This window comes from Macaca fascicularis, chromosome X (assembly GCF_037993035.2).
Source record: "Macaca fascicularis isolate 582-1 chromosome X, T2T-MFA8v1.1".
NCBI lineage: Eukaryota > Metazoa > Chordata > Mammalia > Primates > Cercopithecidae > Macaca > Macaca fascicularis.
Genome location: NC_088395.1, coordinates 104,153,356 through 104,177,207, shown reverse-complemented (window position 1 = coordinate 104,177,207; position 23,852 = coordinate 104,153,356). Strand labels below are relative to the sequence as shown.

At 39.3% G+C, this 23,852-nt stretch overlaps 1 protein-coding gene across 5 annotated transcripts in view; it reads right to left on the bottom strand.

The window, feature by feature from the left end:
• DIAPH2 (diaphanous related formin 2) overlaps positions 1–23,852 on the bottom strand; it is a 919,127-nt gene that overhangs the window by 150,353 nt on the left and 744,922 nt on the right. For all 5 annotated transcript variants that reach the window (XM_065538079.1, XM_065538080.1, XM_065538081.1 and 2 more), the window contains one exon: positions 14,532–14,627. In XM_065538079.1, the coding sequence (XP_065394151.1) occupies positions 14,532–14,627 (96 nt within the window). The remainder of the gene's footprint in view (positions 1–14,531; positions 14,628–23,852) is intronic.

The window sequence follows — 23,852 nt, the reverse complement described above, 5'->3', positions numbered from 1 at the left end:
AAACATAATTAAAATAAACACTGGATTATCCACAGCAAATCATATTGCTTACCCCTCCTGATACAAACATTCCTTCATAGTTCAGATCCAAGTATTTGAAGATAATCTATCGGTTTATTATGAAAAAAGATAAACATGTACACTTTTGATTAATAGTTATGAGGCTGCTAAAGCTCTAACAGGTATTATAACTGAAATAAAAATGAAATCCATGCACAATAGTATTAACTTTCCAAAGAACTATATGAAAATCATATCCTTGTTTTTGTGTTTTCATTTCTTTGTGTCCAGGATATACACTGACTTTCTGAAACCACTGCAGAGTTGTGAATAATGTATGAAATAAAAAAAAAAAATTCCTGTTCATTGCCCAGAGAGTATTGTATTGCTTGTGGTATACTACATCTATGCTAGACAAACAATAGAACAGACCAGTAAACCTAAAATCTGAAGCTAAAACCTTCCCAAGTGGAAAGGGAAAATACCATCCTGGATTCCAGAAGTCCCTCAAACAAACAGATCAAATCCTTGTAATAGTCTTACACACTATTACGTAGAACTGAATAAAACCCTTAAACGAGAAAGATCTTGTCTCCCGAGCAAATAAGTATTACAGTTGGAAAAGCAATTAATTACTGATATTCTAAAGAAATTCACTAACTTCTATTTCATAACAGTATTGCATAATAGTATTTGCAAAGACTGATGAGAAGATATGTAAAGCTGAAACAAAAGGGTATTTTTGTCACTCTATTCTTATTTTCTCTGGCAGTATTTAGGAATTTGCCCTCTAAGTAGCCATGTGGGAGTGGAACAAAGCATGATTTGAGTTGAGAATGACATAGAGGTAGCAGTCAAATGCAAACACAATGAATATAAGAATAAGAGTAATGGCATACAGCTATATTGTGTTTTTTATATAAAGTTGGCATTTTTCTTTACTTGTCAAGCATAAGCATTACTGACCAGAAAGGTCACGTGAAGGTAACATACATAGGACATGCGAGGTTGCTCACAAACACTCAGCCTTAATGGGATTTCATTTACAGTGATGTAGAATAAAATTTCTATTTCCTCCATCCCTCAAATTTCAAACTTTAGAGACAGCTTTAGGTATAATATATTAAAAAGGCTTTTGTGTAGATTCAATCTTTTTAAAATAATTGTAAAGTATTCAACAAGCAGTTATCAAAAGCATATGCTACATTGAATTATGTGCTAGATGCCAAAAATAAATCACAATCTTTTAATAGCAAAATATAGTTATAAGCATAGTATTTTAATACTTTGTATCATCTATTAATATATCTTTAAGAGAGTTGACATTGAGCATAACTTTAAAAGGCTTCCTGGAATAGGTGAGGCACTATCTTAGATTCAAGGTATTTTGCAAATGCAAAAGATACCAAGAAATAATACAAGAACTGGAATCTCAAAAGGGTACTGTGGGCTGAATGCAGTGGTTCATGCTTGTAATCTTAGCACTCTGAGAGGCCGAGGCAGAGGAACTGCTTGAGCCCAGGAGTTCGACACCAGCATGGGCAACATAGTGAGACTCTGTCTCTACAAAAACATTTAAAATTAGCCAGGCACAGTGCCGTGAGCCCGTAGTTCCAGCTACTCGGGAGGCTGGGGGTGGGGTTGAGGGGCAGTGGGGTAGAATCCCTTGAGCCTATGAAGTCAAGGCTGCAATGAGCCAAGATCATGCCATTGTGCTCCAGCCTGGGTGACAGAGGGAGACCCTACCTCAAAACAAACAAACAATCACAACAACAAAACCCAAAACAAAACAACTGTGACGTTTAAGATACCCACTGCTTTCTTCCTTCCTTCTGTCAGTTTCCACTCCTTTCATTTTAATGGGCACAAGAAAAGGAACTAGCAGGAGTAAGGTTCAAATTTTAATACACAGAAGAAGAGTATTCAAAGGTTTAATGAAAATTGAAGGGTCAGAAGTACATTCCTGTCCAGGTAAATCTGGTTGTCTTGGGATGTCCACTGGGAAAGCAGATGGATTCTGCTGTAAAAGCAAGCAAAGCTTAAAATTTCCTATCCCTATTTAGGACAATACTTAATAATATAGAAATGAGCCTATATGAGAGAAACTTCCATAATCAAGGCCACCAATTAGAATAAATGTTTATTTTCCTTTAGTTGTAAAAGCACTTAATTTTCTAGAAATCTTAAGGTACTTATGACAATCTGTTGAACATCTTTTTGGTTTTTGTAGTTGCAAATGCACAGAGTGTCTGCTCCTGTTAGACTGGCATCATGCACTTGCCATATAAGATCCCAACCATTTATTCCTGAATTGCAGGTTTGTAAATAAGCAGGTAGTTGTGTGAGCTTAGCTACGAACATTAGCATGTCTGTGAATTTTTGAAATGAACTTAAAACTATCAAGATAAATTTATCGCTGCATAATTGTTTGTCCTAACTTATCCCATACTCCAATAACTAAAGAAAGCCTGCTATAATCATATTATCATAAAAATTAACTAGAATTGACCTTATCTCCTACTTTCCTGCAGGGATCACCAATGAGGAAATGTGCAGCAGAGCTGATTATATTGTGTAGGAGAACAGACAAGCAAATGAGTGATTGAAATTTCTATGGTGAACATCATCAACACTTACCTAGAACAATTTTGCATATAAATAGGGCATAAATGGTCCATGTTCAATTTGCTCTCTAACTGTCAAGGAGTGATCAAGGATAGACTACATAGCAATCTTCAGTTTCTAGCTTCCTTAACGCAAACCTAGATCTTATTAGCCAATACATGTGTATGTCTGTCCCAAAAGTAAAAAATTTTTTTTTTTTGAGACGAAGTCTCGCTCTGTCACCAGGCTAGAGAGCAGTGGCGCGATCTAGGCTCACTGCAACCTCTGACTTCCTGGTTCAAGTGATTCTCCTGCCTCAGCCTCCTGAGTAGCTGGGATTACAGGGACGCACCACCACGCCTGGCTAATTTTTGTAGTTTTAGTAGAGACGGGGTTTCACCATATTGGCCAGGATGGTCTCGACCTCCTGACCTTGTGATCCGCCCGCCTCAGCCTCCCAAAGTGCTGGGATTATAGGCGTGAGCCACCGCGCCCGGCCCCAAAAGTAAAATTGAATTTTCATTTAAAAATAAAAAGAAAATAGAAACAAACAAAAATCACATAACCAATACAGGTACACACTTCATCACAAGATTCATATGAAGTGATGAAAAAAAGATACTAAATTAAGTGGTCTTAAAGATTAATAGCATTTGAGAACTCAATGCAATCTGACATTTACCCCTTTGTTTTTTTTCTTTTTTTTGAGAAGGAGTTTCACTCTTATTGCCTAGGCTGGAGTGCAGTGGTGCGATCTCGGCTCACCGCAACCTCCGCACCCCCAGGTTCAAGTGATTCTCCTGCCTTAGCCTCTTGAGTAGCTGGGATTACAGGCATGCGCCACCACGCTCGGCTAATTTTGTATTTTTCGTAGAAACGGGGTTTCTCCATGTTGGTCAGGTTGGTGTCAAACTCCCGACCTCAGGTGATCCTCTGGCCTCAGCCTCCCAAAGTGCTGGGATTACAGGCGCAAGCCACCATGCCCAGCCTATTTCTACCCCTTTCTTATCGCCTCCCTCCAAACAGATTCTCCTGAAACTGTTTTGGCTAAGGTCACCAGTGAATTTCTATTAGTGAAATCCAGTGGATCCTTTTCAATCCTTATTTTATTCATCCTCTCAGGTACATGTTTATAGATTTGTATAAATTTAAGGGGTACAAGGGCAGTTTTGTTACATGGATATATCCTGTAGTGGTGAAGTCTGAGCTTTTATTGTAACCATCATCCAAATAATGTCCATTATATCCATTAAGTAATTTCTCATCTCTCACTCCGTCCTACCCTTACATCCTATCTCAGTCTCCCATGTCTATTATTCCACATTCTATGTCCATGTAATCTCTGCTACATTTGATGTCATTAAGCCCTTTCTCTTTGAAAAGCTCTACTCCTTTGGCCCCTGTGATACCACAATAGCTTTCTTCTCCCCATATCTCCATAAGCAATACCTTCACGCTCTCTTTTTGTTTTTGTTTTTTTGTTTTTGTTTTTTTTTGAGACGAAGTCTCACTCTTGTCCCCCAGGCTGGAGTGCAATGGCGCGATCTCAGCTCACTGCAACCTCTGCCTCCCAGGATCAAGTGATTCTCCTGCCTCAGCCTCCCGAGTGGCTGGGATTATAGGTGTCTGACACCACACCCTGCTAATTTTTGTATTTTTAGTAGAGACAGGGTTTCACCATGTTGGCCAGGCTGGTCTCGAACTCCTGACCTCAGGTGATCTGTCCACCTCAGCCTCCCAAAGTGCTGGGATTACAGGCGTGAGCAACCACGCCTGGCCCATGCTCTCTTTCATAGGCTCCAACTTCTGAGCTAGTCCCATAAATTGGTGGTTCTCAACTTTGTAGGCACATTAAAATTGGCTAAATAATTTTTAAACATGCTATTATCCAGGCTCCAATTCTATAGATTTCAATTTGATTGGTTCAGAGAGGAACTGGACGTGGGTATTTCTCAGAAGTACCTCAAAGTAATACCAGTGTGTGGCCAGGGTTGAGAATCACTGCCATAAATGTTTGTTTTCTCTAGGGTTCTGTCTTAGGATCTCTGCTCTACTCATTCCCCCGAGATTATCTAACCCACCCTCATGTTATTAACTATCACCTGAATGTTTATCGCTTCTCCAAGACTCCTGGACTCATGCTGCTGAGAAAACTAAGTGGCTAGCATAAAGATATCTGATTTGCCCCTATTCAACCACCTCCTTCCCTCGTCTCAAGAGAATTACATAGGTACTATGACCCACCTTCTTCTGACTTTCACCCTGTGCAAACCAGTTAATTCTAAAAGTTGACAAAGATTTTCTTAAGGTGGCCCCACCCAACCCCCATCCCTCTTTTGAGACAGAGTCTGGCTCTGTCACCTGGGCTGGAATGCAGTGGCATGATCACAGCTCACTGCAGCCTCAACCTCCTGGACTCAAGTGATCCTCCCACCACATCCTCCTAGTAGCCTGGACTACAGGTGTGTACTACCACACCTGGCTAACTTTCTTTTCTTTTTTTTTTTTTTTTGAGACGGAGTCTCGCCCTGTTGCCCAGGCTGGAGTGCAATGGCATGATCTTGGCTCACTGCAACCTCTGTCTCCTGGGTTCAAATGATTCTCCTGCCTCAGCCCAAGTAGCTGGGATTATAGGCGCCCACCACCAAGTCCAGCTAATTTTTGTATTTTTAGTAGAGATGTGGTTTCACCATGGTGGCTAGGCTGGTCTCGAACTCCTGACCTCGAGATCCCCCCACCTTGGCCTCCCAAAGTGCTGGGATGCTGGGATAACAGGTGTGAACCACGACGCCCTGCCCCTGGCTGATTTTCAAATAAAAATTTTTGTAGAGATAAGGTCTCCCTGTGTTGCCTAGGATGGTCTTGAACTCTTGGGCTCAAGAGATCCTCCTGCCTTGGCTCTACGAAGTGCTGGGATTAAAGGTGTGAGCCACTGTGCCCAGCTCCTATTCATTTTTGGCACCTTTTCCATCCTACCCTCTTCTCTCCAGTTAACTCAAGAATATCTCTCCTCTATCCTCAATCCAGTCCCTCTCTGTATGAGCCATAAATGTTCTTCATTTTAACTTATGAGAGTAAAACTCTACATTGGAGGATATGAATTACATATCACACAACTACCAATCAACTAGGCATGCTAAGGTAGTTTAGCTGAATCACACAGTGTATGCTAAACAAATGCAACTGAATTAAGCGGGGGGTATCACATATTTGAAAGTAAAATTTGGCATAATTATTAGTGATTGATAATTCCATTCAAGATCTTGGGAGTATCTAGCGTTTCCTGTCAGAATCTCTAAAAGAGACACAATTTATCTTTTCATTGTCTTCTAACTACTTGTCTTTCCCTCAAATCTCAGCATTCAAGGTATAAAAGATATTCTTCATTATTTAATGCATTATATTCTGGCTCTTGGTGTGGTGTGGTGGCTTACGCCTGTAATCCCAACAATTTGGTAGGCTGAGGCGGGCAGATGGCTTGGGCCCAAACGTTTGAGACCAGCTCGGGCAGCATGATGAAACCCAATCTCTACAGAAAAAAAAAAAAAGAAAAAAAAATAGCTGGGCATGGTGGCATGCACCTGTCATCCCAGTTACTCAGCAGGCTGAGGTGGGAGGATCACCTGAGCTTGGGAGTCTGAGGCTGCAGCGAGTGATGATCGCACCACTGCACTACAGCCTGGGTGACAGAGTCAGACTCTGTCTAAAAAACAAAAGAAAAACAAAAACAAAAACAAAAACAAAAAAAAGAACCTGGCTCTTGGCCCTCACAGCTGTACTGAAAGTACTTGGGAAAAGGTCACGTGTAATCTGCTAGTTGAAAAACCCATTGGTCAATTATCAGTTGTCATTCCGCCTAGCTTTTCTATAGAATGTGACAATGTTGACTAATTCTCCGTTCTGAAATTTTATCTACTCTTGGTCTTCCAGGTACTACTATTTTTTTTTTTAAAGAGGGTCTCACTATGTTGCCCAGGCTGGTCTCAAATTCCTGGGCTCAAGCAGTCCTCTTACCAGTTGGGATTATAGGCACATGCCACCATGCCCAGCTCTTAGGTACCACTTTTTACTGCTTCTCTTCTTCCCTTTCCATTTTTTTTTCCTTTTTCTGAGTATCCTTTGTTGATTTCTCTATTTGCCTCTTAAATATTATAATTCCCAAATGTACCATCCTCAACCCTCTCATTTGACATGTTCTTTCTGGGTGATCCTAAGGTTTCAATAAACAGATATATGTGCAGATGTCCCCAAAATCAATCCCCAGCCTCAACCTCATTTACGTGTGTGTGTGTGTGTGTGTGTGTGTGTGTGTGTGTGTGTAAAATCACGTAATCCTTTACTTTAAACCCCCTGCTGGCTCTTTGCTACAACAAACTAACTTTTTGTCATTGCCGTTTTACTCTTTCATATCTCCATCACATGTTTTCGTCATTTCCTTTATCTGAAAAGCCTATTCCTCTTGTTTTTCCCCAAACTACTATTCACCCTTCCAAACTCAGATCAAAGGCCACTTTCATCATGAAGCCTCTCTTGAATTCTCCAGGCAGTTAGTTGCTCTTTTTAGCACTTTTTGTACATTTATATTATGAAATTTACATCACATGTCTTTCCCATGAGAATCTGAGTTTTTAAGGGCAAGACCCACATTTGTACTCCAAGGCCCTAGCACTGTTACCTGGCCCCTAGTATTTGATTAATAAGTATTACTTGGATGAATGTCATGCTTTTATTTATTTCTTTGCATTACTTTTTAAAACCAGATTTTAATTGTATATTACAGTATAATGAATGTACTATAGACTAAATGGGGATTAGTGTGCTAGTATAAGATTCTGACATTTATAAAACAGAGACTGAGAAAGTTCATGAAGAAGAACTCATCTTCAGGGAGAAAGAAGTAAACAGCTTGCAATGAATGACCAGCATGACCTAGTAATAATAAAACAAAACAAGCACAAAACCACAACAGACCTTGGTTATCAAGATAATGCTGAGTATTACATGGGATCTGTTATGAGCTTATCTTTGGCTCTTGCCATCTTGGGTCAAATCCCATGTGACGGTGGACGGGGGAGGGTGTCATTTAAAATTGAAAGCTCTTTCTCTAAAATGATCTGTAATACTCTGAGGTATAAGCAGTACTACTTGGTACACAGGTGGAGTGCCACACTAAGAGAAAAGAGAGAGGCATTTCCCCCCTACTTTGTCAATGACCACTGTCCAATTCTGGCGTGAAGACAGCAAGTGTAGAAATGCATGGTATTGTAGCAGAGGTGGAGGAACAGTGGTGTGTGCTTGTTTCTGTGAAATGCCCCCTGGTAACTCCCAGAAATGTTTCAGAGAGCCCTTATAGCAGCTGAGGTCCTGAATGTGTATGTGGAGACAAGAGCCAGCAAAATTTGAGTTTTGTTATTTACGTGAGGCAGTGAGGCCTGGGGCAATGTGGGTTTTGTTTTGCTGTGAAATTATTCTTCCCTAATACATAGAGAGGTTTCTTTTCCTCTGTTGTATAACATTGTTTCTTGTCCCCTATCTGTTCTCAAATGGTAAATCATACCTTCTCATTTATACTGTTATCTTGCTGATACATAAAACTAGGATCATGCGTCTCCTGAGTTGCCCCTGATTTGTGAAATTTAGTTTTCTTGGTTGCCCTGTGCGGTTCTAAAACCAAAATACATTTACTGTTTCATGGTTTCATTTCTTCATAATGCTTCTCTTGTGTGTTTTTTTTAATGTCTAGAACTATAGATCAAAATCCAGTCATAGCCAAAATGCTAAGTTAGATATCCACCTATTGCTGAGAAGCCCATTTATATTTACTTACAGTGGGCAAAGAATAAAAAAGTCGGGTTGGTTGAAGAAAGAGAAGCAAGCTCTAAGTATCTATAGCTATTTGGCAATAAAACAGAAGTGGAGTTGTGTATTTGTATTTTAAGCGTGGTTTTCACTCCCGCAAGGTGTCTCTCTCTGTGCTGCTTTTTCCTCCAAAGCTTATCTTTGATCTTACAATGACACAGTCAGGAATCCTGATGGGCAACTCTTTACAAAGTAGATGGTAAACATACGCAACTTATTATCTTATGTGGTAACAAAGGCTGTAACAACACAGGATCAAGAAAGGTTTAGCAAAATTCACAGAAGATAAATCCATACTAGGTTGTTAAGGAAAAATGAGATGTACCTCTCACCCACCGAACTGCTAGAAAGAATAGCCCATATTAGGTAGACACAAAGGAGAGAGGTGGGTGGTTGGGAGTGGTTACTCTAACTCCTATGCTGCACAGGCTTACTGTTCCTATCTCTATTACAGCATATAGAAGACCGCATTGTAATTTGATCACATGGTTTATATTCATGTTTTCCCAAACAGTATGTGAGCTCCTCTAGGCTCCCGTTTGATTTTGTATCCTCAGTACCTTACTCAGTATAATGTACTGAGGAGGCATTCAATAAGATTGCTCAACTGTTGAATGAATATGATCTTTCCCTATAGCCTCACCATCTACTCTGCATAGCTCTGTATTCTCTTCTCAGTTCCATCACAATATTGAAAGGATGCTCTTCAAAAAGTCATTAGAAAGCTCCCAAATAGCAAATCATTGGTTTTTACCCTTTTTTATTCCACCAGAGCATATGTCATTGTTAAAAATGTTCACCTCTCCTGCCTTCTTAGTACTTCCCTCTTCCTTTTTTTCTAGGACAATAATGTCTGGATTCTCCTCCTACCTGCCCAATTGCTCCTTGTCTATCTTCTTTTAGCCCCTTAGTGAAGGCGTTTTCAAGGCTCTGTCTTTGGTTTTCTTTTCTCTTAAAAATCCCTATAACAATCCCTTCCCCTATCCACACTATATCCAGAACACTCAAGAATCCATTTTGTCATGAAATCTATATTTCCAAGAACCTTCTGGACATCCTGACCTCAACTTTCTGCTATCACTTTCAGTTTAACTCACCCAAAACTGAATTTACCTTCTTCTACTATCACCTCCTTTTCTTGATCTTAATAGTTTAGTAACCTTACGTCTGGGTGCGGTGGCTCACACCTGTAGTCCCAGCACTTTGGGAGGCTAAGGCTGGCAGATCACGAGGTCAGGAGATCAAGACCATCCTTGCCAATATGATGAAACCTCATCTCTACTAAAAATAAAAAAAATTAGCTGGGTGTGGTTCATGCCTGTAATCCCAGCCACTCTGGAGGCTGAGGCTGGAGAATTGCTTGAACTTGGGAGGTGGAGGTTGCAGTGAGCCGAGATCACGCCAATGCACTCCAGCCTGGCGACAGAGTGAGACTCGTTCTCAAAAAAATAAAATAAAATAAAATAATAAAATAATAATAGTTTAGTAACCCAACCGTCTTCTTAGCCAGTCATACTCAAAGCTGTAGGGTTATGGTTGCCTCTTGACTACTCCTCTCCCTCTAAATTATCTCCAACTAAGAATATGACAATAGACTCCTAATTGAATACTTATACTCCTTTAGATTAAATGTTCTAATGCATAACTTTGATTGTGTCCCTCCACTGCTTAAAAACCTTCAATAAATCCCCATTGCTTAAAGAATTATAAGTTAACACCTTAGTCACTCATTCAAGCACTCCATGATATGAAGCCAACCTAATTTTCCAGAATTACCTCTATACTTCTATACTATATATATCCTATTTTCTTACTGTACTGTTTGCCATTGTTGAAAAATGCTTTGAACTTTCTTGCCTCTGTTTTTCGTAATGACATTTCTTTTGACTAAAATGCCCACTATCCCCAACTCCAGCTCTCACTGTTGGAATCCCAACCCATCCTTCAGTCTTTTCCTCCATGATTATTTTTCTGATATATCTGATAATGCATGCTAGTCCCATCCTCTGAAGTCACGAAGTATGTTATTAACACCTCTTGTATGATACTTACTATCTTCTGCCTTACTTATTCTGTATTCTTTCTGTGCTTCTTATGGTTCCTATAATACACAGGGTCTTATAATTAAAGGAAATCTTATCTTAATTATTTCTACATCTTCCCTCGTCATGTATAGCATAGTATCTTTTACACAGCAGATGTACAATAAATGAATATTTAGGGGCTCATTTCCTAATCTCTGATTTTGACATCAGCAAAGCTTGTGATCTGGGTTAATATTCAGCTAGTATGCACCAGTACAACCAGCGTCACTATTTATCACCTGTGTACATTTCAACTATTTGGGGGCTGTGATACACCAGTTAATATTTTCTTCTTTTTTTTGAGTCAGGGTCTGGCTCTGTCATCCAGGCTGGAATGCAGTGGCATGATCTCTACTCACTGCAACGTCTGCCTACCGGGGTCAAGCAATCCTCCCACTCAGCCTCCTGAGTAGCTGGGACTACAGATGATCCTCTCACCTCGGCCTCCCAAAGTGCTGGGATTGTAGGCGTGAGCCACCATGCCCAGCCTTTTTGTTTGTTTCTTATTTAAAAAATTTTTTTCAATTATCATTACCGATATGATAGTCTGCCTTGAAATGTCTTTTGGTACTTAACTGAAACAGCACATTCTGCTGAATGGGCTGGAGGCAATATTTGGAAGCTCCTTCTGAGTTACTAAACATGGTAGGTCTTGGGTAGGGGGCACAGGCTCAGAGTGGGCGATTTATAATTTAGGCAACTAATCATACCATTTATTAACATTTTGATTTTCTAATGAAGAATACAGACTATCACCTTATTTTGTTTACATATAAAATTAAAAACATTACAATTAGATGGCTGGGCACGGTGGCTCACACCTGTACTCCCAGCACTTTGGGAGGCCCGGGTGGGCAAATCACCTGAGGTCAGGAGTTTGAGACCAGCCTAGGCAATAGGGCGAAACCCCATCTCTACTAAAAATACAACAGTTTGGCTGGGCATGGGTGGCTCATGCATGTAATCCCAGCACTTTGGGAGGCCGAGGTGGGTGGATCACGGGTCAGGAGTTTGAGGCCAGCTGGGCCAACCTGGCGAAACACCATCTCTACTAAAAATACAAAAACTAGTTAGGCGTGGTGGCAGGCACCTGTAGTCCCAGCTACTCGGGAGGCTGAGGCAGCAGAATCACTTGAACCCAGGAGGTGGAGGCTGCAGTGAGCCGAGATCATGCCACTGCACTGCAGCCTGGGTGACAGAGAGAGACTCTGTCTCAAAATATAAACATGAAAAAAAAAGAAGAAGAAGAAAATATAAATACAACAATTAGCTGGGCATGGTGGTACGTTCCTGTAATCCCAGATACTGGGGAGGCTGAGGCATGAGAATCTCTTGAACTCGGGAGGTGGAGGTTGCAGTGGGCCGAGATCGCGCCACTGTACTCCAGCCTGGGCAACAGGGCAAGACTCCATCTCAAAAAATAATAATAAATAAATAATAAATAAAAAGATTACAATTAGAAACACAATGGTAGAGCTCTGTATTTTACATAACAGTAATTCCCATCTATAAGTGATGGTAATGAAAATGGCAAGCAGAGCAGTAAGAACATCTTTGCTGATTGTGGTTGACTCTGATTTTAGAGTTTTTTTGGATTTTCCTTTTATTTTACTTTACTTGGGGGAAAATAGCCTTCTTTATAATTTGGCTTTTCTGCTTTTATCTCATCATATTGAAGTGGAGGTTGTTGGAAAAGATCAAGGATGTCAGTGTTGAACAGGGAAAGTGTAACAATACCAAGTCAATGGGATCTTGGAAAGGAAACAAATCAGGTGCCCAAGAAAGTAAAAATAACAGGGGACTAGCAGGAAAAGATGATCTAGCTAGGAAGGGCTGAGGCAAGGAGGAAATCTGTAAAGTCCCTGGTTCCGCTTCTTCTAGAAAGAGGCAGACAGAGTTTTTTGGCAGACTTGTAAACTCTGTGCCTTCTGTCCCCCCTCCCTCACTTCCAGCTTTTCTACTGATAACCAAGGTGCTTTCCCAACCACTGCCACTGCCTGCCTTGGAGTTTCGTTTTACCTCTGGACATTTGCTTTGGCTGCTGCCACTTGGAACAACTGCCACAGCTAAATGGAGTGATATTTTTAACCCTATGTGTTCATGGAGGCACTCCAGCTACAATCCACAGGAAATCCCAATTTAGATTACTTGGAATCAGTACTATAAAATTATGCAGTTTGTGAATATATTCTTGGTGTTTCACAGTTGACAACACTATATTCCCTTGAGTACCAAACTCACAGAAACCCCATGGAATGATCTCTCTCTCCAAGTACAGTTTTTCTAGAATCAGTATGAGGTGTGAGACTAATCAGACAAGGGCTTTAGCAAATGTGCATTTTTAAAATAAACAGCCTAGAAAAATTATGGCAGTTCTTTTATGGCCCAGAATAACATGTTTTTACTTATCAGCTGCTTAACAGAGAAATGAATTGATACAAAAATTATTTCAGTTCACCTTTCACTGACTACTATTGATCTGATAGTTCCAGAAAGAGCAGTGAAGGTTTTTATTTTCCTTAAGAGGTAGTAGGGGCTTCTGATGGCATGGTAGAACATTCTCATTTACAGACAAAGGCTGCGGATAAGTGGAATGGCTGCCTCATAGTTATAGGTGAGTAGTGCTCCTGGTATTCTGCCATGCAGCATTACCTTAAAAATGAATATGAACTTATAAATACAGATTTCCATTCTTTTTTTCCTCCAGTCTTCCACCCTTTTTGTAGGCCATCTACGATGCATTCATACACATAAAAGTAGTCTTATACTCCAACCAAAACCCTTCCTCTCAATCAAATCTTATCTTTAGGCTAGTCTCTCAGGGATCATCCATAAATAGCAGAGGCAGAATGTTACCCAATATCCACCAGGATTCACCCAAATGTGAAAAAGATGAATATAACTTATATTGTCTTCTGCCATCAAGGTCACCACTGCCAAAAGCTTTCCTGGACAACTATGTTCTGGGCCCCATTTCTCTCACTCGTTTGTTGCAGTACAATGGTTTTAAGAGCTACCAATTTCCATTCAATGACACATGGTAACTTCCAGTCCAAATACAGAATATTTTTGGAATTGCAGGCTATTTAAGGCAAATCTTATTAATCTAAATGAAGTAGAGTTTACATATTTACTATTAATTTTCCATTTTTCATTTACTTCTCCATATAACTTTACAGCCCATGAAGAGAAGTCTTAAAACCAACATACCTAATTTCTTTCTTTACTTCAAGAAAGATACGAACTAAAAATAGAAAACCTTACTGAGAGGAGGCAGACAGTTCAGCCTACTTGGATTATCCTTAGAGGAGCTATTACATTATTTACTTCTTTCATAGGATATGAACAGAGAAAGTGGACAACTTTCTAGTTCACTTAGGTGAGGGAGGTTGTTTTACTTCTTTTATGTTTTTTCTTCCCCTGAGATCTATTTTCATAGTGTGGTTTTAACTGTTACTAATCAAATACAAAAACAAAAACTTGGGGATTTGAGGGGATCTTGGATTATCTGTGCCTCTCCTCCCTTTATTAACATAGATCACAGAGAACAGACTGAGCTGCAAAACCAAAACTGTCTCTAGAAGCAAACATTGTCTCAGTTTCCTTACCTGTGAATAGCTAATGTGATATCCTTAGGGTCAATTACTTTTAATGATTTAATTACATTTATGGTTTTAAACTACTTTCCACCTAAACCACATGCTCATAAAATAACAATTAAAATATTTAATATTAAACACAGTGGGAGTCCTGGTTTCCGATTTTTGCTGTAAAGTCTACAGTTATTTGAAGATACATTTACCAAGTTGAAACTTGCAATCATGTAGATGCCTGCTGAGATTTCACACATGAGCTGAGATCAACTGTTAAAAAAAGTCTTCATGAAGAAGTATTTTTATTTTCCTTATTTTTTTTTTTTGGTGTTGCTACTTTGCTCTGAACATTCATATTTTACAATACTATGTGAGGTGGAACGTGTTTTACCTGGATTCCTTGGAATCCTCTTTCGTCGGTCTCTGAATGCTGCACCTGATTGTAGGGCTTCCAGAAGATTATCCATCACGCCAGTCTCATCACCCTCTGGTGAAAGGGAGAAATCAGAATTAATCTTGGAGCAATTAAAGTTAAACTACAGGAAAATAAAGGGAAAAACTCCTGTCAGATTTACATAATATCCCTAAATTAAAGACATATATCTGTTTTAACATAATGGATCCTGTCAGTTTCTGGCACCACAGACTACTTTGCTTATTATGCACCATTAAGCAAAATTCATGCCAATCCCACTGTTCTCTCAACTTAAAGACCTTGTCTTTTGTATTATTGATGACATGCTCAGTATGCAAATAAACAGTAGCTGATCAGCTACTGCTGCCTTCCTGTTAAGATTCTTATAAGATATTCCTAAGCAAGAAACCACTGACCCAGCTTAATGCAATCAATGTGCAGGGCGTGATTTGATGAAGCAGAGTTACACAAGGTTAAATACTGATTGTATTAATACTTTCGGCATTCAACCATCATCTGCGATTATCTTAGAAAACACTATTTGCAAAACACATTTGCATTCAATTCTTACCTAATCCATATCCTTTACCATTTTGAGATGCTGACACCGTATAAAGAAAAGGTGACCACATTATCTGAAAGGCCACATTTTAACTTTTAGAGACATCAGCCAGAGTCCCACTTCCTTTTTAGAATGCTGTTGTGTGTCTACACTTTTCCTGTGGGAAAGAACTGTTAAGGAGCCATGAGTGGGATGCTCAGAAGATGCTCGTGGAAATTCCTAACAGAAACAGCATTTAAAACATTTTACCCTCCTCCTATGTTTGACAACTCTGGCCATGAAAAACACCTCTAAAATTTGTTAGAGTTTGTCTCAAGGTGTCAATGGCCAGAAAGCCTCTACCACACTGTGCATAATTCCCAGTGAGCTCAGCCTGCTCTTCCTAACTGGCCTAGCTGATGAAAAGGACCCCAAATAGGTGGCTACCTTGAGGGTAGCTAAATGTGTGAGTCTGAGGTAGATGACAATTTGCAGGCAAGAGGGTTAAGAGAAGAAGGAGGGAAGAGGGAAAGGACATTATTTCTGATGCTACTCCAAAGTTAAATCTAAATCCTACTTTGTTTAAAAAATTAACTATGGGGTATGAGATCACAAATGAAAATACATTTTATTTTATTTTAGTTTAGTTTGAGACAGAGTTTTGCTCTTGTTGCCCAAGCTGGAGTGCAATGGTGCGATCTCGGCTCACCACAACCTCTGCGTGTGGGGTTCAAGCGATTCTCCCGCCTCAGCCTCCCAAGTAGCTGGGATTATAGGCATGCGCCACCACACCTGGCTAGATTTTGTATTTTTAGTAGAGATGGGGTTTCTCCATGTTGATCAGGCCTTGGTCTTGAACTCCTGACTTCAGGTGATCCACCCGCCTCGGTCTCCCAAAATACCAGGATTACAGGCGTGAGCCACCGCACCCAGCTGAAAATACATTTTCTTATGGGATAACAGCAAGCTAAAATCTTTTTTGATTATGTTCTGCATTTGATTTGAGACTTCTTCAATGTTATAATAATTTATTCTTTTAAAATAAACTCTCTAGGACGGGGTATTGAATGAAAAAAAAATGAAGAGAAATGCTGAGGTTCTCAGGTCTAATATTTGGTGAAAACAGGAAAAATGAAGTACAGCCCATTAAGTAAACACGGAAGGGGGATAGTGTACTTGTAGCATTCATTAAGAGGTGGCGCATGGTGGCTCTTGCCTGTAATCCTAGCACTTTGGGAGGCCGAGGTGGGTGGCTCACTTGAGGTCAGGGGTTCAAAATCAGCCTGACCAACATGGTGAAACCCAGACTCTACTAAAAATATAAAAATTAGCCAGGCGTGGTGGTGGGCGCCTGTAGTCCCAGCCACTCGGGAGGCTGAGGCAAGAGAATCATTTGAACTTGAACCTGGGAGGCAGAGGTTACAGTGAGCCAAGATTGTACCGCTGCACTCCAGCCTGGGCAACAGAGTGAGATTCCATCTTCAAAAAATAAAAATCATTAAGGTTACAGACACATCTGAAGTATCACCTGCTCTTTTCAATAGGAAAAAAAAGAAGACCTGAAGGTAGTTTGGTATGGCTAGAATGTACCTGGGAGAATTAAATCGTATGCAGTAGACACTTTACAGTTGTTAGATATTTTAATCCTCACAACACACTGGGATAAGTACTGTATGTTTTTCAACTGTGGTGGAGAGGCCCAGGTATGAACTCAGATCAGTCTGATACCAAGCCCAGTTCTCTTTGCTCAATAGCTGGCAGAAGTTGAAATGAACTAGGCATTAGTGGCCAGATGATGAAAGATGAAAATTCTACGATATGGGGCTTGAACACTATTCTATAAGTCGGTAGTATTCACTAGTTATAAAATACAGGCCATAAATGTGAACCACATAAATAATGCTAAATATTCTGGTAGTAATACTAAAAAAATTTAAAAAGGTAAAATTTTTTTTTTTTCTTTTTGAGCCAGAGTCTCGCTCTGTTGCCCAGGCTGGAGTGCCGTGGTGCGATCTCCGCTCACTACAACCTCCGCCTCCTGGGTTCAAGCAATTCTCCTGCCTCAGCCTCCCAAGTAGCTAGGATTACAGGCACCTGCCACCACGCCTAGCTAATTTTTGTATTTTTAGTAGAGACAGGGTCTTACCATGTTGGCCAGGCTGGTCTCAAACTCCTGACCTCAGGTGGTCTGCCTGCCTCAGCCTCCCAAAGTACTGGGATTTCAGATGTGAGCTACCTCACCTGGCCAAATTAATTTTTAATACATTAAGTAAACATTCAGCCAAATGTATTTTCAAAATGATGTATTTTACATTCTTCTTATCAGATTAACTCTTAGAAATCTAGTACATATTTACTTCTGCACATGTCAATTCAGATTAGTTACATTTCAGGCACACAATAGCCACATGCAGATGGTGGCTACTGTACTGGGCATATCAACTATAAACAATAGGAAGTGACCTGATCAGATTTACTCTTTAGAAAGACTTGTTGGACAGCATTGTGGAGAATGACTCAGAGGATGGCAAGACAAAAGGCAGGGAAATTTTGGCCGGGCACAGTGGCTTACACCTGTAATCCCAGCACTTTGGGAGGCTGAAGCAGGAGAATCACTTGAGGTCAGCAGTTCAAGACCAGCCTGACCAACGTGGTGAAACCCCCGTCCCTACTAAAAATAAAAAAAAAAATTAGCCAGGCGTGGTGGCAGGCGCCTGTAATCCCAGCTACTTGGGAGGTTGAGACAGGAGAATCGCTTGAACCTGGGAGGCGGAGGTTGCGGTGAGCTAAGATCACGCCACTGCACTCCATCCAGCCTGGGTGACAGAGCGAGACTCCATCTCAAAAAAAAAAAAAAAATGGCAGGGAAATTTTTAATTGCATAGCGTAATTGTCTAAATAACACATAGCCTGAACTAACCAGAGAGCAAAGTGAATGGAGGGGATGGACATTTTGAAGGCATTAATACAGTCAATAGGACTTAGCTGGCAGGAGAAGGAGGGTGAGATTAAGGAGAGGAGTTTAGATGACCAGGGATAAACAAGTACGAGAAAATGTGATCTATTTGATATGTCTAAGGAATATACAAGTAGAAATAACGAAAAAGAAGTTGGAAATGTGGGTCTGAAATGCAAGAGTGAACTCTGGGCTGGAGTTAAAGATTTGGGTGTCACTGGATGGTGGATGAGATTACCTACCCTGAAAAAGTATATTAGAAGAAGGAGAGAATAGAAGATGCAATTCCAGAGAACCTCAACTTTTAACAAAATATTTAAGAATTATTAATTGACAAGTAAAAATTTTATACATACACACACACCCAGTATATGATGTGGTTTCTTTTTTTCTTTCTTTCTTTTTTTTTTCTGAGACAGAGTCTCCCTCTGTTGCTGAGGTTGGAGTGCAGTGGTGTAATTGAGACTCACTACAACCTCCACCTCCCGAGTTCAAGCGATTCTCCTGCCTCAGCCTCCCAAGTAGCTGGGATTCCAAGTGTGCACCACCATGCCCAGCTAATTTTTTTTTTTTGTATTTTTAGTAGAAACAAGGTTTCACCATGTTGGCCAGGCTGGTCTCAAACTCCTGACCTCAAGTGATCAGCCAACCTCGGCCTCCCAAAGTGCTGGGATTACAGGCATGAGCCACCGTACCCCACCATGATGTTTTAATATACATACACATTGTGGAATGAATAAATCAAGCTATTTAACATATGTCACCATTTTTTGGTAGTCAGATACTTAAAATCTCTGAGCAATTTTTGAATACACAATATATTGTTATTAACTACAGTTACCATGATGTACAATAGATCTCTTGAGCTTATTCCTCTTGTCCAACTGAAATTTTGTGTCTTTTGACTAATGTCTTCCTAATCCCCTCCCCAGAATCAGAGAAACCCAACTTTTAACAGGCAGTCAGGAGAAGCAGAATTGCAAAGAAGACAGGGAAAGAATTTTTAGAGATATGTAAGTACAAGAAGGCGAGGATGACAGCACAAGTGAAATTTTATGTATCCTTACAAAAATGATAATTATAAAGACTATGTAGAAAAGTAAATATATGCAAATTACTGAAAAAAATTTATGATTTACCTAAATAATATGCAGACATAAAAATGTATAACATTATATTGTTTTATTAAAATTATTTAATGCTATTATATTGTAATTAGATAAAAAGATGAAAAAACAAATATGACAAAAAGTTGAGAGGAGGCTGGGCACAGTGGCTCACGCCTGTAATCCCAGCACTTTGGGAGGCTGAGGTGGGAGGATCACTTGAGCTCAGGAGTTCGAGACTGGCCTGAACAACATGGTGAAACCCCATCTTTACAAAAAATACACATACAAAAAAAAATAAATAAATAGTTGGGTGTGGTGGCGTGTGCATTGTATAGTCCCAGATACTCAGGAGGCTGGGGCGGGATGGTCACTTGAGCCTGGGAGGTTGGGGCTGCAGTGAGCCATGAGCGTGTCACTGTACTCCAGTCTGGGTGACAGAGTGAGACCCTGTCTCAAAATAAATAAAGTCAAGAGGAATTAAAAATAAATACCTTTGCTTAATTTAATAGTTGCCACCTCACTGTACTTGTCAGAATATTATGCTAGATCAGTGTCTCGCAACCTTTTTTCATTATCGTCTTCCTCCCACTGGGAGTCTTTTTAGATATTTTTTCTAACGCCCCCTACTGTTAACATTTAATGCCATAGATATCTTGTACATCTGTTTATGTACTGCGGTCCTTTGGAAGGCTACAAACCATTGCAATATCTAAAATGTTTTTCCACCCACATTCCCAAGAACCAGTATTCATCCCTTTTGAGGTAATATTGTCTCTTGTGAGAATACATATGCTAAATAGTTATGCTAAAAAAAAAAAATCTTTGTAAATATCACTGATGTATTAAAGGAAAGAAATGCAGGCTTCAGTCCCCCATTACTTTTTCTTTTGCTCCATGATAAGTTTCAAAGAAGTTGAATGTTTTTTGTAAAATGTCTAAGCTTACTGAATCAAGGTTTTATGAATATAATCATGGGATTGATTATATTTCAGTTAGTCTTCCTAAAACAAAATGGGAGTCAACATGATCCTTTGAAAGAAGTTATTCTTCATTTTGAATGGATTTCAGTGAAATTTTGTATGTGATTTAATTTGAGGTTGACGGTTCACTTAGAATTTCCAAGTTCATAGAACCATTAATTCTTACTTAGATGTAATTAGTAGTGAGTAGGTTTTTTTGGCCTACGAGTTCAACTTCAAGAAAAAAAAAATTGTTTATGTATTTATTTCATTAAAAAATACAAAAACTTTATTGAACACATGTGCAAAAAATGTGTTTTTTACAACGTACAATACCTATTTAACTGAGTGAAAGAATATCAAGGGAAAATTTGGTAATGCTTTTAGCTACTAAAATGATAACTTACGGGCACATCTGAGAGGTAACACTTTAGAAGAAACTTTCTAATCAGCCTGAAAGTCACAGATATCACTAAGGAGTTAGGTGGGCTGCATGCAGTCTGTGGGCTTTGCGTGAGCTACTTATCGTCAGATCAAATAAAAGGCATGGGTTGTACCTTCTTTTTCATGTTTCCCACAGTATTTGTCATTTAGTTAGATGCCGAATGCCTGCTGCTTAATTTTCAGTATCAGCATTTACTTGTGTTGTGTTGTCTTAATTTTCACAAAAGGGTTTAGAGATGATACAGATTACAATTAGCACTAGGTAAATTAATTACCTCTAATACCTTTGTGCAAGCCTATTCTCTATTGCCTAGCACATACTTACAGACAATTCTCTATGGGTTTCTCACATTTCTGCACATTTTCTGAACAGAGGCACTGATGGCCTTTCTGTACTATCTTTTCAAGGATGTTTTTACAGAAAACAACCTTGGAAGACACAGTGTCTTCCTCTAGAGAAGACAGCACGTTCATTTGCTTTGCAGACAGGTTATATCTCCCTCTAGGACAAATGTCAGGCAGGTTTGTGTTCAGTCCATCATAAAAGATTTGGGTTCCCTAAGCATGGGATTCCTCAGCAATGACACAAACCCACCATGAGTGCAGCATCCACCTAGGTTTGCCTTCGCAACCCTGGTCTAGGTTTGCTTTCCAACTCTGGGAGTTGGAGGGCAGAGGAAAACAATGTGAACGTGAAGCTCATATTGCTTGCTGTATCATGAATAACAGAGTTATGTGTCTCTGACCCAGGAGTCTTGTGTATTCTGCCGGCATCGCTGACACTGCAGCCAGCTAACTTGTTGGCATGCAAGTAGGGCAAAATATCTGACTCTTCATAGTTTTTGAAACTACTCTGTGCTCTCCTTCCTTTTTATCAAACATTATTAATTAGAATAGCCCTTACACCTCTAGGAACTCAAGCACCAAGTGCCCTGGACTCTCTCATTCCCTAAGACCCTATTCCAGTTTATCACACCTTGAAAATTACTAAAGTAAAGCCAATATTATAAAAATCATTCCTTAAAATCTTAACAACCCAGGCATAATGGTTTTAATTCACTGTTATAGCCTCCTTGAATTCTCGATTGTATATTTAAAGTTTTCTGCAAAAGTTGAGCTGCTCAAAGTTGAAAAAAGTTGCTATGAACCAATCACTGTTAAATGATCCCATAGAAGCAAAAGGCTTCTTACTGAAAGTAGAACCCTTCCATGTGAGATAATACTTGCACATATGAAATCATTTTAAAAAACAAAACTATGCTTTCTGTGGGCTTGAGGAGTTGGGGAAGATTTCATGGAAGAAATGGGACTTAAGTCTCTGAAAACATTACATTTCTAGAGCACTTTAGGCATTATAATTTCATGTAAAAGACACAAAAACAGATTTAAAAAAAAACAAAAACAGACCATACTGGTTCACAGATAAATCTAAATATCTGAACTCCTAGTGCACATACATGTGCACTCTGTGTGTGTACGTGTGTGTGTGTAAATTTACAAATGTTGAAATGGAAAGATACTAATTTTACAGTTTGAAGAGTCTTGAAAAATGCATACATCCATGTAACTACCACCACAATCATGATATTGAACATTTCCATCTCGCCAGAAAATTCTCTTTTGCCCCTACCACTCAGATGAAACATATGTCTGAATATCTATCATCATATATTAGTTTTGCCTATTCATAGCACATAATTTTAAGGGGGTAAAAAGAATTGAGGCCATTTTGAATCAGTATAGCCACCTGAAATAAAATATGGATGGTATCCATGATAAAGCATGAGAGGAGAAATAGAGATGAAAGATACAGGAGTTACAGTTGGATAGGTAAGATCAGAGCAAAGTTCTAAAGGAGCTTGGATATCATTTTAAGAAACTTGAATGTGCTTCAATGGACTCTAAAAACCTACTGATTGATCTTCAACAGGACAGCGATGTGACAAAGGTGGCATTTAAGATCAGCCTCACGGTAGTATGCGAAATGGACCAGATTGGGAGAGAAATCAATTATGTGACAAATACAATTTAATTTGCAGTGACAAATATTATTCTGCATAGAACTCTAGGCAAAGTCGGATGGTCAGTTTGGTCATTATTGGTAAAAGAATAAATAGAAATGTAGAATTGTTTTGTGAGCAAGGTCATCAGCAGTAGTAAATGGAAGTTGACAGCATAAGAAGGCGATGACAAGTGGAGCGCAAGAAAAACTAGTGCTAGATTCAATCTTTTTCACAGTATCTATCATGGTCCAGATTAAGAACGTGCTGCAAGATATACAGATTTGTAGATAATGCAAAATTGGAAGACTGCTCATTTATTAAAGAAGAGGAAAACAAAAACTCCTTCTCTGAGATCTAACAAACATGACGGCCCAGGGCTGACAAATAACTTAGAATTTAACATGAAACAATAGGAGATAATAAAGACTAAGTAAAAGGTTACCACGATATGGTGAAAATAACACATTGCTCTGCAAGACCTTAATATCTATCAGTAAGAGTAATAGTAAAACCATAAATGAGTCAGAAATTAGAGAAATCAAACCATTTGGCAAAGCACTGTGTCAATAGTCATCATAAAAGCCTAAGCAACTTATATTTCAGTCCACAAGCACCTAGAAAGCCTCTAGCCGACAGGAGGTTTTTGTTAGTTTGTGGTTTAATTGGAAGTGAGTGAAGAATGGAGTTAATGGTGACTTGGAAAATCAACAGATGGTAACTAAGATAATAGTCTATGAAGTTATTTACAGCCAGAAAGTGTTTAACAAAATCAAGATATTCCAAAGAGATTAGAAGAGGGCATAAATAGAAAGTATAAAGTTCTATGGAAAATAATGAAGGCAGATGCTCTTATTCAAAAGAAGAAAACTTTCAAGACGGAAAAGAGGACACAGGAGCTTAGAAGAAATTACCAGAATCCACAGGATGAGCTAGGGGCAGTATAGTAATTACATTATGCAGTAGTTGAAAGTTTGTAAAACAAAACAGAAAAACATTACATTCCCAGGTTGAGGCCTTGCACAGTGGTATCCACCAAAAAGAAAATTAATCTCAGAGCAATTAAAGTTAAAACCATAGGGGAATATGTCGGTTAGAGAGTTCATTCATTCTATTATCTCATCTCCTTGCCAGAACGGGTAATTAACAGTTTCCTATAGTGAGGTAAATCACCAAATCCCAGATAAACTTCATAGTGAATACTACTCTTCCTAAATACTTTTAAAATTAATGTTTTAGATACATTTTGTCATGGAATAAATACTGTATGAGGGGTCATAAGTGGATA